Source organism: Dipodomys ordii, unplaced genomic scaffold (genome assembly GCF_000151885.1).
Source record: "Dipodomys ordii isolate 6190 unplaced genomic scaffold, Dord_2.0 Scaffold187, whole genome shotgun sequence".
Classification (NCBI taxonomy): domain Eukaryota; kingdom Metazoa; phylum Chordata; class Mammalia; order Rodentia; family Heteromyidae; genus Dipodomys; species Dipodomys ordii.
Window position 1 is genome coordinate 2,295,748 of NW_012267403.1, and position 13,139 is coordinate 2,308,886.

Consider the following 13,139-nt stretch of genomic DNA (forward strand, 5'->3'; position numbering starts at 1 on the left):
TGTGTGTGTGTGTGTGCAAACACATACAAGCTCTAGTAATGTCTGTTGTTAGGAGACTATGGTGGAGAGGAAGGACCTGAGACCAGATAAGCCAGTTGGGCCCTCATCCACAAGATGGGAATTCAAGTAAAGTTGCAGATGAGTTGAGGTATATCTACTCTAAGTTGTGGGAACTATCATGTAAAGCTGATGCCATGTTGCTGGCCAATGCTTGAGTAGTCTGATCTCATCTCCCCATCTTGTCTTTTGTGTTTTGTTTTCCAGCCATTAACGGGTTTCTGTTCTCTAACCTGCCCAGGCTGGACATGTGCAAGGGTGACACGGTGGCCTGGCACCTGCTTGGCCTGGGCACGGAGACTGACGTGCACGGGGTCATGTTCCAAGGCAACACTGTGCAACTTCAGGGCATGAGGAAAGGGGCAGCCATGCTCTTTCCTCACACATTTGTCACAGCCATCATGCAGCCCGACAACCCTGGTAAGTAATGCCTTAGCAGCTCCCCAGGTTCAGAGGGATTAGGGAGTAGAGGGTGAAAGGTCCAGGGTTGAGAAGAAGCAGCATTTGGTGGATGCTGAGGAGGTTCCCAAAACACTTGCCTACTCCATCTTCAGTGTATGCTTTGTGTTCTGGTTTTGTGGACTCTCCTCAGAGAGAACAGAGCAAGTAGAAGGTAAACGAAGTGCTTTTCTGGAAGAAAAGGAGAGAAGCTGTCCAGCTTCAGTGCAGTTTTTACAAGGTAGAGCATAGACATGGTCACACAGACCTTGACATCACACAGCTTTTATAAGGAAGAAGCTCAGTGAGGTGCATCTATAACTCTCTCTCTGTCTCTGTCTCTCTGTGTGTCTCTGTCTCTGTGTCTCTGTCTCTGTCTCTCCCCCCCCCCCGCCTCTCTGTTGCTGGAACAGTTTCAGATCAGAATTCAAAACATAGGAGCTCCAGACCAGGAGCATTCACTGACTTGCTATGTAAGCTTGGTCTAATAATTTCCCTTCTCTGTAGGTAGATTCCTCCCTTCTTCCCTCCCTCCTTTCCTTCCTTCCATCCTCCTCTCCCTTCCATCCATTATTTGTTCTTTATTCCCCTCCACACCCTTTCACAAGTTTGATATTTTACTCCCTTTCTACCTCCACCCTTTATTTTCTGAAGAAATCTGACCAGAATAGTTCTTCAGATTCCCTTTCCGGCATTCCGTAATGCAGCAGTATTTTTTTTTTTTCTTTCACTCTACAGGTGTATTCTTTTTTCAGCCAGTAGGTGGCAATAGTGTTTGTAAGAAAAATCATCAAAGCTACGCAATTCCTGCTAAACATTTTAGTCATGTAAAATGCCATTCCTTAATGAAAATAATGCTTCTTAAGTTTAAAAGTGTCAATCTGGACCTGAAACACAACCTAAAGGTGATCTTCTCAGACCTTAAGTCCTCATTATTTCTGACCTGGAATATTTTCTTGATCAATTTTAGAAATGTTGACTAAGGGAGCTGAAAGAAACAGTTTTTTTCCAGTGAGTTAAGAGTGAAGAATCTCTATGTAAGAGATCATGCTCTCCAACGTTAGCCCTAAAGTCCAACCCTAAATTGAATCGCTTTTCTTTAAAGCCAGCCAGGCTCCCCAGCTAGGTATATATGCTTTCACAGTGCCCATACTTTAAATGAATGAAATTCATTTAATTTGGGCCATCCTATGGACCAAGGAGGGTAGCTGCAGATGACTTAATATTCTGACTCATCACAGTGATACATATCTGTTGTCTTAGATACTTGGAAGTCTGAGGCAGGAGGATCATGTGAGCCCAGGAGTATGACCCCAGCCAGCCTAACACAGCAAGACCCTGTTTCACAAATAATTATGTGGGCACTTAGTGGCTCATGCTTTGAGTGTGGCTCAAGTGGTAGAGAACTAGCCTTGAGCAAAAGAAGCTCAGGAATTGCATCCTGGCTCTGAGTCTAAGCCCCAGGACCAATACAAATACACAGTAAATAATAAACAAACAAACAAATAACATTGTGGTGGGTAGACTGGTGGAAAAGGGGAAGATAGATTTCTTAATAGTAAAGATGGAAGGGTTATTGTTGGTTTTGTTTCTGAATTTTTTAGCTAGCAAAACAAACCATTTCCCCTTTCCTTGCATTTCTAAACCTTTAAAAGTCTTTCTCACCGTAAAGAAGGAGATCCCAGAATGTAGAGAATCAGAACTGATCAGGTCTCTTTTCAATCATTTGAATTCACTTATTTTACTAAAGCATTTAAATTTGAGGCACAGATATCTGGACAAGGGAAAATGAGTTGCTCACAGTAGAGATGTTGCCTCTATATTTTCTGTCTTTCTTTTACTCATTTTTTCATTAAATCCTACTGATATTCCTATCTGACCTTTTGAATCTGAAGTCTCCATTCATTCCCCAGAAATTTGCTCCATGATTAAGATGAGACCACTGTGAATAGTTTTTTGTTTTGTTTGTTTGTTTGTTTGTTTGATCAAGCTGCCAATTTTTATTTTTCACACAGGGGTATTTATTTTTTTTTTAATTTATTTATTTATTTTTTATTTGTGAACATACTGTACAGAGGGGTTGTTTGTTTTTTTAAATAGGTGAAGGACCCAATTCAGCAGACCAGCCAGGATCAGAATCTTTGCAACTAGGTAGTGATCAGCAGTGATACACACAGATATGTGTGTGAGCAGCTTGGACATCATTGTGTCCAAGTAAGGTGGTGAATGTCTGTAGTTCTAGCTATTCAGGAGTATGAATTGGGAGGATAGCTTGAGCTTGTGAGTTTTGAGACCAACCTGAGCATATAGCAAGACCCATCTCAAAACAAATCCCTAAATATCAGCATGTTATATGTTGGGTGGTTATGATTATGTTTAAAAACATATGTGGAAAAATACCCAGCAAAATGTTAGCAGTTTGTTTTTGGGGTCTATTGGTGATTTTAAAAATCATTTTTATTGGCAGTACTCGAGTTTTGACACAAGGTCTTGCACTTGATATGCAAGTGCTCAATCAGTTGGGCCACATTCCAACCCAACACTTTTTTTTGCTCTAAATTTTAATAAGCTTATATTATGCTTAATAGAAAATGACATGTTGTGTTTATAAATATTCTTCTGTGCAGTATGCCTTAGCTCTTTCAATGGAACGACAGATACTAGAGATTTCAGAGACAGGGAAAGTGGCAAATAAAAAGGTTAGAGCTCTAATGTATTCTTTTCTACCAAATCCACGTTAGATTTTTCAGCAGCAGAGATAAATTTGATTACTGGTGAAGCCACTTATTACTTCTTTCCTCTCTTTTGGCATTGGGATCTCTCTGTGCTCATTATTTCCATGTTTTCTCTCCTTTCTTGCATATTGTGGCCTGTGGCTAGGATGTGAGGATGAATGAGACAGCTCTTAGACATGGGAAAGGGAGATAGGTATGCCAACATTGTTCATAAGGCTAAAATGAGGTTCTCTGAAAGAGCTATGTAACATACTAGGAACTGAGGCAACCTTTTCCTGACTTTCAGTTTAAGGCCTTGCTAGGAAAGCAGATGTTACTCAGAATGAATTTTTACTTCCCTAGTCACAGACTGTACTTTTAAGAATGATTAAAGAGGTTCTAGATGAAGAGGGAGGGGTGGTGAGGAGAGCACCAAGGCCAGAAGGAACTACATGGGCAGTGGTTGGGAAGCAGCACCTGCCTAGAGTGGGTTGACTCTGCTGATTTCATTCAGGGGTTCTCAGCTCAGCAATGTGCTAAAAAGTGTTTGTAAATGTGAAGACATGTTTCCTTGTCACAGTGTCTGAGTATGGAGGATATGGTACTGCTATTTAAAGAGTAAGAGTCCAAAAGTCAACCTGGACATCACCAAATGATTATTAGTTTGGGAATGGGGATAAATGGAGGCTGAATTTGATCAGTGCATTCTATCTGCATGTGTGGAAATGCCACACTGAACCACATTAATACATGTTAATCAGATTTTTTCATGTTTTTTCTTTGTTTTAATTTTATCTTTAAATATTATAAAGCATAATGGAATTCAATTTAGCATGTCAATTTCTGAGTATAGTGCATCTTGATCAATGTCACCCCTTTCATCATTAAATATGATATATGCAGGAGAGAAATTCAGTGGTACAACTCTTTTGAACAACTAACTTATGGTCTAAAAACATGGATACCAGGAAGCTGCAACTTGTGCTGTCAAGGAGGATGAGGTTAAGAGAGAAGGTAGATGAATGAAGCAAGAAGGAGGATGGGTAAATGTGCTTATAAAATTCAATGTACATATGTAAAAATAAAACTAGGAAAACTGAGGGGATCAGTGAGGTTGGAAGAGATGGGTAGTATCAAAAAATAAAAAAATTGTTGGAAATAATTTTGCAGCATGTTTGACATAAGGAAGAACAATTTCACCTCAAATAATGATAACATCGCCAAGATGTCATTTTTTTAAAAAATTATTTTATTGTAAAGATGCTGTACAGAACAGTTACAGTTACATGAATAAGGTAATGAGTACATTTAATGTCGAACCTTGATACCTCCTACACTGCCTCTTGAACAGTGTCACTGCTTTCAGCATTGTTTTGTTGAGATAAGGGTCTCCCTAACTTTTTACCTGGGCTGGTCTTATATAAATACTGAGTGCTAACTGACTATATTACTGGAGCCTCTCAGCTGGCCTTAAACCACAGTTTTCCCAATCCAAGATGTCAAGTTTAAAGGAGAAAGGAAATGGCCAAAGACCCAGTTAGAGGGAGCAGTCCGTGCTAAAGAGCACGGGTTTTATCTTCTAGGTTACAGGAAGCTGTCAAAGGTTTTGTTGCTTTTATTAAGGTGAGAAGAGACAAAATGGGTTTTTATTTCTGTAACTTTTTTATTGTCAAGGTGATGTACAGAGGTGTTACAGTTACATAAGTAAGGTAATCAGTATATTTCTTGTAACCTTATTAGAGAATAGTCCAGATAAAGCCAGGTGCTCATGGTTCATGCCTGTAATCTGAGCTACTCAGGAGTCTGAGACTTTTATTTCCAATTAACTACCCAAAAGCCAGAAGTAGAGCTATTACTCAAGTGGTAGAACACTTGCCTTGAACTCAAAAGGGACAGCACCCAGGTCTTGAGTTCAAGCCCCAGGGCCAGCATTAAAAAAAAAAGACTATGGGCTGGGAAGGTGGCTCAGTAGTAGAGTGCTTGCCTTGCATGCATGAGGCCCTTGGTTTGATTCCTCAGCACCATATAAACAGAAAAAGCTGGAAGTGGTGCTGTGGCTCAAGTGGTAGAGTGCTAGCCTTGAGCTGAAGAGCTGAGGGACAGCGCCTAGGCTCAGAGTTCAGGCCCCATGACTGACAAAAAATATAAAGAGTAGTCTGGATAATAGTTTTGACTCGAAAGGACACAGAACCAGTAAGGCACAGCAGAGAGATGATGAGAGGCTGCCAATGGATTGTGGCGGTGGAGAAGGAGAGATGGCAGAGCTAAGGAATACTGAACAGAGAAATGACATTGTGGAGAAGCTGAGGAAGAAGCAAGGATGGATGACCTTTCCAGTTTGTATAGTAGATAGATTGTCGTATCATTAGCCAAACAAACAAATGAATGGATTTGGGCTCATCCTAGTTTTAAATTCTCAATGAATTCTAGGTTTTTACATTAATTATTTGTGGGTAGAAATCCCAAGTGTAGAGGAAAAACTTGGGCTCCCAAGGAGTATTTGGATGGCTTTATAATTCAAATCCATAAAACATGGAGTAATAAGAAAGAACATTTAGGGCAGAAATTGATGTTAAGGATATATAAGGAAGCAAAGAGGCCACAATAATGAGAAAGCAAAAGCTTGGTAAGTGATGCAGGAAAAGACAAGGAAACCAAGAGCAGAGGGTATGTTGAGAAAGAAGTGGTATGACTAAGTTTTCATATGAGAAAAGTCCAGCGATGTTGCTACACAAGGTCATATGACTCTCTCTCATAATGTTTCCACTTGATTATCAGACTACTTTTTTACCCCAGACCCTAATGAATGAGTTTTGGACAGTGTGTGCAATCATCCCTTTGCTGACCTGTTCATTTACCAACCATATATTTATTGTATGCTTACTGTGTTGTCAGACTTTGATAGTGAGGTAAATATTTTTGCTGATTTTTGTTCAATACATACATTCATAAATGAACAAGATAATATCAGATAATGATGCATGTTGTGAAGATAATAAAATGGTGGAGGCACCATATTGGAGAAAGGTGTTCAAAAACTAACTCTGTATGAATGTGACATGTAAATGAGGAGGAAGAGCTATGTGAACATCTCTGAATACACCATTCTTAACAGGTGCAAATCCTGTATGGTGGGAACAAGCATGGCTTGATCAAGGGTCAGGAAGAAAGCCAGTAATATGGTTTGAGCATAGAGATCTAGGCAGAGACTGACATAATAGAGGTCAGAGGTTGGTAAGAGTCATATAAAGATTTATAGACCATAGTCAGTAGCTTTGATTTTATCCTGAGGATGAGGGGAACATTTAAAGCAAGAAGCCAGTGTACTTTGAACTCTATTCATTAAAGATCATCCTACATACTATGTGGATGATGCTTGAGACAGCAGGAGAAGAAGCAGAGAGAATTGGGAATCTCCTTCAAATTTCCAGGTAAGAATTGATAGTGGCTTGCTTGGACTGTAAATGAAAGAATAGGCTTCCTGCTATGTTTACCAGATAAACTAGGATTCCTGGACTTAAGCAACCTTCTTGCCTCAGACTTTTTTCTTTTTGGTTAGTCGTGGGGCTTGAAATCTGGACCTGGGCACTGTCCCTCAGCTCTTCAGCTTGAGGCAAGCATTCTATCATTTGAGCCACAGTGCCACTCGGTTTTCTGGTGGTTTATTGGAAATAAGTTTCCTGCCTGCACTGGCTTCAAACTGTGATCCCCAGATCTCAGTCTCCTGAGTAGCTAGGATTACAGGCATGAGCCACTGGTGCCTGTCTGTACCTCAGACTTTTAAGAAGCTGGGACTATAGGTGTATACTACTACAACCATCTCTGAAAGGGTAATTGTGAACAAATGTAAGGGGTAATGGAAACAGATCTCTTGAGAAATAGATATACAAAGAAAAGAAAGAACCTTTTTTGAAAGGACAGGAAGACTTAGTGCTTAACTATGTCATTTAGACATAAGTGAATTAGGAATAGAGAGGCCTAGCACATAGAGTAATTTGAGGCTAGAATAGTCAGGGAGGGAATTTGGAAAGAGATGAAATGAATGAGAAAATGAGTAGACTATCGTAGATTTGGAGGGTGATATGGGACAAGGGCATTTCAGAAAGGGGATAATAACATTCGAAAATCAGAATGAGAGTTCGGAGGAACCACCAGAAAAAGATTTAGACTGGGTTTACATCTGTAATCCTAGCTACTCAGGAGGTTGAGACCTGAGGTCATAGTTTGAACCTCTTGGCAGGAAAGTCTGTGAGGTTCTTATCTCCAATTAATCACCCCAAAAATTGAAGTAGAGGTGTGACTCAAGTGGTAGAGTGCAAGTCTTGAGTGAAAAAGCTAAAGGAGATCACGATCATGAGTCCCTGAGTTCAAGACCCAAGACCAGCACCAACAAATAATGAAACCAACAAAGAAATAAATAGATTTAGTTAGAATGGTAGTTATATAATTTGAATAATGTATGGGAAATGGGGCGGGGTCAATAGTTTATGCTAGCTCACAGAAAGGTTTGAAAGAGAGTTTTGTAGCAAATAGGATATTATTCAACAGTGAGAATCATGGTCCAAGACACTTGGCTTCTTTTGGTCCACACTCTGAGCCTGAATGTCTTCAATGTAGTAATCTGGAGCTTGAGATTAGTCTAGGCAGCTCCATGACACAAAATTCATGACTGGTATTTGAACATTTCACTGTAAAATTCTAGGGCAAACCCTTTGAAGAGCTCTCTTCTGAAAACATTCTTTTCATCAGTAGGTTGCTTTTTTGGTGCCTGTCCTGGGGCTTGAACTCAGGGCATAGGTGCTGTTCTTGACCTTTTCTGCTCAAGGCTAGTATGGCTAGAATCAAACCTCTTCTGAACTTTTGCTTGTTAAATGAAAATAAGAATATCTCGGATTTACCTGCCCTTAACTGGCTTCCTACCATGATCTTCAGATCTTAGCCTCCTGAGTAGCTAGGATGATAGATGTGAGCCACCAGTGCCAGACTCAAGTTGGTTACTTTAGTGGAAGACTACTTTAGCTTTAATTTAGACAGTGAAACTTTTTAGTTAGAACTCTTAAACTCTGAGCTTGTTATTCCATGAATGGATAGAAGATCCTTTTCCTAGACTACCTGTTCTCTGCAGTATGTCTAGGGAGAGCAAATTCTGCAGAGACTTCCTATGTATATTCTAACTCTGGTTTTGTTTGATGATCCTTCCTAAGGGACATTTGAGATTTACTGCCAGTCAGGCAACCACAGAGAAGCAGGGATGAAGGCAATCTATAATGTCTCTCAGTGTTCTGGCCGTCAAGCCAGCCCTCGCCAACACTACCAAGCTTCAAGAATCTACTACATCATGGCAGAAGAGGTGGAGTGGGACTATTGCCCTGACAGGACCTGGGAACTGGAATGGCACAACCAGTCTGAGAAGGACAGGTAAGACCTCAGTAAAGGGGATAGCCCACTTTTCATAGATGATGATACTGAAACTGAGTGGGAAGTGGCAACAATTATCTAAGTTCACCTATTTGTTTGATTATTGGTTTATTTAGTTAGTACTGGGATTTGAAATGCGGGCTTTTTGCCTGCTAAGCAAGCATTCTATCACTTGAGCTATGCCCTTTAATTCTTTTTGCTTTTAGTTATTTTCACATATTATCTCATGCTTTTTGCCTGGGCTAACCTTCATCTGTGATCTTCCTACTTTTGCATCCTGCATAACTGAGGTTATAGACATGAACCACGATACCTCATGTGTTTATTGAGATGGAATTCTAACTTTTTGAAAAATCTGTCCTTGAACTGTGAACCTCCTGATGTCCGTCTCCTACGTAGCTGGGATTGCAGGCATGTACCATCATGCTCAGCCCTTCTTCTGTGTTTATTTACTCATAGCTAGAGTAAAAGACCTAACCCACATCCTTGCCCTTCTAGTTAGTTGGAAGTGCTTACCCTGGGACTTAAATTTTATAGAATTTTCTCAAGGAATTAAATGCCTCAAGCTCAGTCATTAGCATACAGACTAACTTGTGTGTCAAAAGAGTCTAAAATAGCTGGGTACCAGTGGCTCATGTCTATAATCCTAGCTACTCAGGAGGCTAAGAGATCTGAGGATTGCATGTGAAGCCAGTCCCTGGCAGGAAAGTGTAAGAGACTCTTATCTCCAATTAACCACCAAGAATCCAGAAGTGGACATGTGGTTCAAATGATAGCGTGTTAGCCTGGCCCGAGTTCAAGCCCCAGGACCAGCACACACCTCACAAAATTCTAAAGCAATATTTAAGTGAGATGGTATTTTATTATTTACTTAATAGTATATATATAAGAATAATCCTGGACTGATAGGGGAACTCTGTCACCATCAACACATCCTTTCATCTCTGAGACCTAGAAGCCCATTATATCTGTAATCATTCCTAGCATTCAAATCAGGGCAAACAGCATTGCTTGCAAATAGATGACCAGGAACTTATACATGTTTCTTTTTCATGGCCTATTGTCCCAAAGATATCCATATGGCCATCTTCACTTCAGAGAAGCCTGTAGAGATAGGGACATGTAATGTGTGGCTGGACAGCCATGTGCTCAACTAAATCCTATAACTAAGAAAAAAAGTAGAGAAGAGAATCACGGGGACAGATTACTAGTCTCTGCTAGTTTGCTTTAGGTGCTTTCACTGTAGTTTGCCAATTCCTTTTTTTTTTTTGGTTGTTTAAGGCTGATGTCTTCTTGCTAAAAAGTTGGGTGCTGGTGACTCATGCCTGTAATCCTAGCTACTCAGGAGGCTGAGATCTGAGGATGGTAGTTCAAACTCAACCCAGGCAGGAAAGTCTGAGATTCTTACCTTTAATTACAAAAAATAAGCCGGAAGTAGAGCTGTGGCTCAAGTAATAGAGTACTAACCTTGAGCAAAAAAGCTCAGGGACAGCATTCAGGCCCTGAGTTCAAGCCCTAGGCCCAGTGCGTGCGCGCGCGCGCGCACACACACACACACACACACACACACACACACACACACAATGCTTGATGTGGGAGTTATGAAAAGTGAATTCAATTTCCTTTTCTGAGCCTAGATTTCTCATTTACAAATGTATAGTCAAAAGAACATGACTGGAAAACAGAGGGAAGGAATGACAAACTTCAACCTAAATCCTGATTATCTTTTAGAATGATATCTTTAGAGATAAATCCTTTTGCCTTTATGCTAGTGATTATACCTCTGAGAGCCATCTACCTTTTAGGCCTATTGGGAATGTCCAGTGATAACGTGAATAACAAACGCTTCGAAAGCTGGACATCAATGATTAACATCTATAATTCTAGCTACTCAGGAGGCTGAGACCTGAGAATCACAGTTGAAGCCAGCCCAAGCAGACCAATCCTAGAGAATTTTATCTCCAATTAACCAGCAAAAGGCTGGAAATAGAGGTGTGGCTCAAATGGTATAGCACCAACCTTGATGGAAAAAGCCAAGCAAGAGGATGAGACCCAGAGTTCAAGCCCTAGTAGTGACAAAATAGTAATAAAATAAACTCTTTGAACTGGAAATTATCTCATAAGGAGAGATCTGTAAGATCCCATTTCCTATCTGCCTTTCCCCCACCCTGGACCTCTAGCAGCTGAATTTGACCATCTTCTACTTTTTCCTTTAGTCAACATAGTTTTAGGTAAGCCCTCATTAAGACTGTAACTGGGGCCCAGCACTAGTGGCTCACACCTGTAATCTTAACTAATCAGGAGGCTAAGATCTGAGGATTGTGGTTTGAATCCAGCCCCGGTGGAAAGTCTGTGAGACTCTTCTCTCCAATTAACCACTTGAAAACTGGAAGTAAAGGTATGGCTCAAAGTGGCAGAGCGTGAGCTTTGAGCAAAAAAGCTCAAGGATAGTGCCCAAGCCCTGAGTTCAAGTCCCACAACTGAAAAAATAAATGAATGCAACTGGAGCCAAGAGGTTCTTAGCCAAGTGTTCTTGCCATATGATGTATACTACAAAATTTTTCTCTGGATATTGAAAACCCAGAAGCTTAGATGCTGAAACTATCTTTTTCTTTCATGCCAATATTAGGGCTTCAACTTGGGGCCTCATGTGCTGCTCACTTAGCTTTTATGCTCAAGGCTGGTCCTCTTCCACTTGAGCCACACCTCTTCTTTCAGCTGTTAATTGGAGATAAGAATCTCTTGGAAATAAGAATCTATGTGCTTGAGCAGGCTTTGAACTGTGATTCTCAGATTTCAGCTTCCTGAGTAGCTAGGATTACAGGCATGAACCATCATCTCTAAGTTGACACTTACTGTCTTTAATTGTGGTTATTCTGCTCTGTAATAAATAGTATCTCTACTTCTTTGGGGGGGGGTCCGGTCGTGGGGCCTGAACTCTGGGCCTGGGCACTGTCCCTCAGATCTTCAGCTCAAGGTTTGAGCCACAGTGCCACTTCTGGCTTTTTTCTTTTTGCTTATGTGGTGCTGAGGAATCGAACCCAGGGCCTCAGGCATGCAAGGCAAGCGCTCTATCACTGAGCCACCTTCCCAGCCCAAGTATATCTACTTTTAATTATCTTAATCACCCTCTCTTCATTATTGAGCTGACTCTATTTATATACCTTAATGAATTTTCATAGATTATTTCAATCAATTGTTTTTGTTAAGTAACTCATAAATTCTGACTGATAAAAGGATGCATGGTGTAATTAGTTAGCTCTTTTTGTTGTGTGCCAGCCCTGGGGCTTGAACCCAGGACTTGGGCAGTGTTGTTGAGTTTCTTTTATACAAGGCTAGTGCTCTATCACTTGAGTGACGGTTCTTTTTATGTGAATTTCTAGGACTTCTATAATGAGTAATTTAAGATTAATGGGGGACAATTGTTATGCAGCCAATGTGTAGGACAGTCTAACATTAGAAGGATTTAAAGCCATATCTTTCATATGTGATATTTGAATGGTTTTAACTTAAATTACTCATATCTAAAAATGATGGCTGAAGTCCAGGTACTGATAACACTTTAATTCTTCCAGTTATGGTCATGTTTTCCTGAGCAATAAGGATGGGCTCTTAGGTTCCAAATACAAGAAAGCTGTCTTCCGGGAGTACACTGATGGTACATTCAAGAACCCTCGGCCAAGATCTGGAGCAGAGGAGCATTTGGGAATCATGGGTAAGGAACCTTCACTTCTGTCTTAGCCTCTAAAAGCCTGAGCTGCTTCTAGAGTTGCTTTGTCCTATCAGGATGGCCTGACCCTTCCCCATTCAAACATTTCTTTATGATATACTAGAACAATGGCTCATTGTCCAAAGGAGCCATAAAAATAAGCACTAAAGGAGAAGCTGATTCTGCTGCAACCTGATCCAATGTTTTGTATAACTTTAGAGTATGAGGTCCCTCCTGCCTAGAGGCAGGAAACCTTAGGAACATCCAAAATGGAAAAGTAAGAGGGGAACCAGTATTACCCCTATACTGCAGGTTAATTACCATGGTAGTTCTTTTTTGTATTGCTTTTGTAAGGCCCAATGAGTTTCTTTATGTTCATTCTGATACACAGGGATGCACTGGGCTCTGAAAAGACCTCAGCTCTTCAAAGTTCTATTTAAAAAAAACACATTTCTTACTGGAATGCTTGCACAGAACTTGGAATCTTGACAGCCTTGGTTTATTAGAGGTAGATCACTGGGGTGGGAGAAAGTGGGAGTAATTGAAGGCATAATTGTGTTGTTAGAGTTCCCTCATGATAAAGATGGTAACATAAATATAAAGACTAATCTAAAAATGGAGCTATGCCTTTCACTCTCAGAAGGATCTTGGGTCAGGGCAGACATAGTTCACAAGTATGCCCTTTATATTCTTAGCATACATTAGATTTACAAGGGGGGGATTTCATTGTGACATTTCCATGCATGTTTATACTGTAACCCAATCAGTTTCCTAACTCTATCAATCACTCTGCCTTAGCTCCT

The 13,139-nt window shown here is 40.4% G+C and overlaps 1 protein-coding gene across 1 annotated transcript in view; it reads left to right on the top strand.

The window, feature by feature from the left end:
- Window positions 1–13,139, top strand: part of Heph (hephaestin) — an 82,938-nt gene that overhangs the window by 40,278 nt on the left and 29,521 nt on the right. Inside the window, exons 12-14 of the mRNA XM_013034291.1 lie at window positions 265–477; window positions 8,414–8,627; window positions 12,203–12,342. Of these exons, the coding sequence (XP_012889745.1) occupies window positions 265–477; window positions 8,414–8,627; window positions 12,203–12,342 (567 nt within the window). The remainder of the gene's footprint in view (window positions 1–264; window positions 478–8,413; window positions 8,628–12,202; window positions 12,343–13,139) is intronic.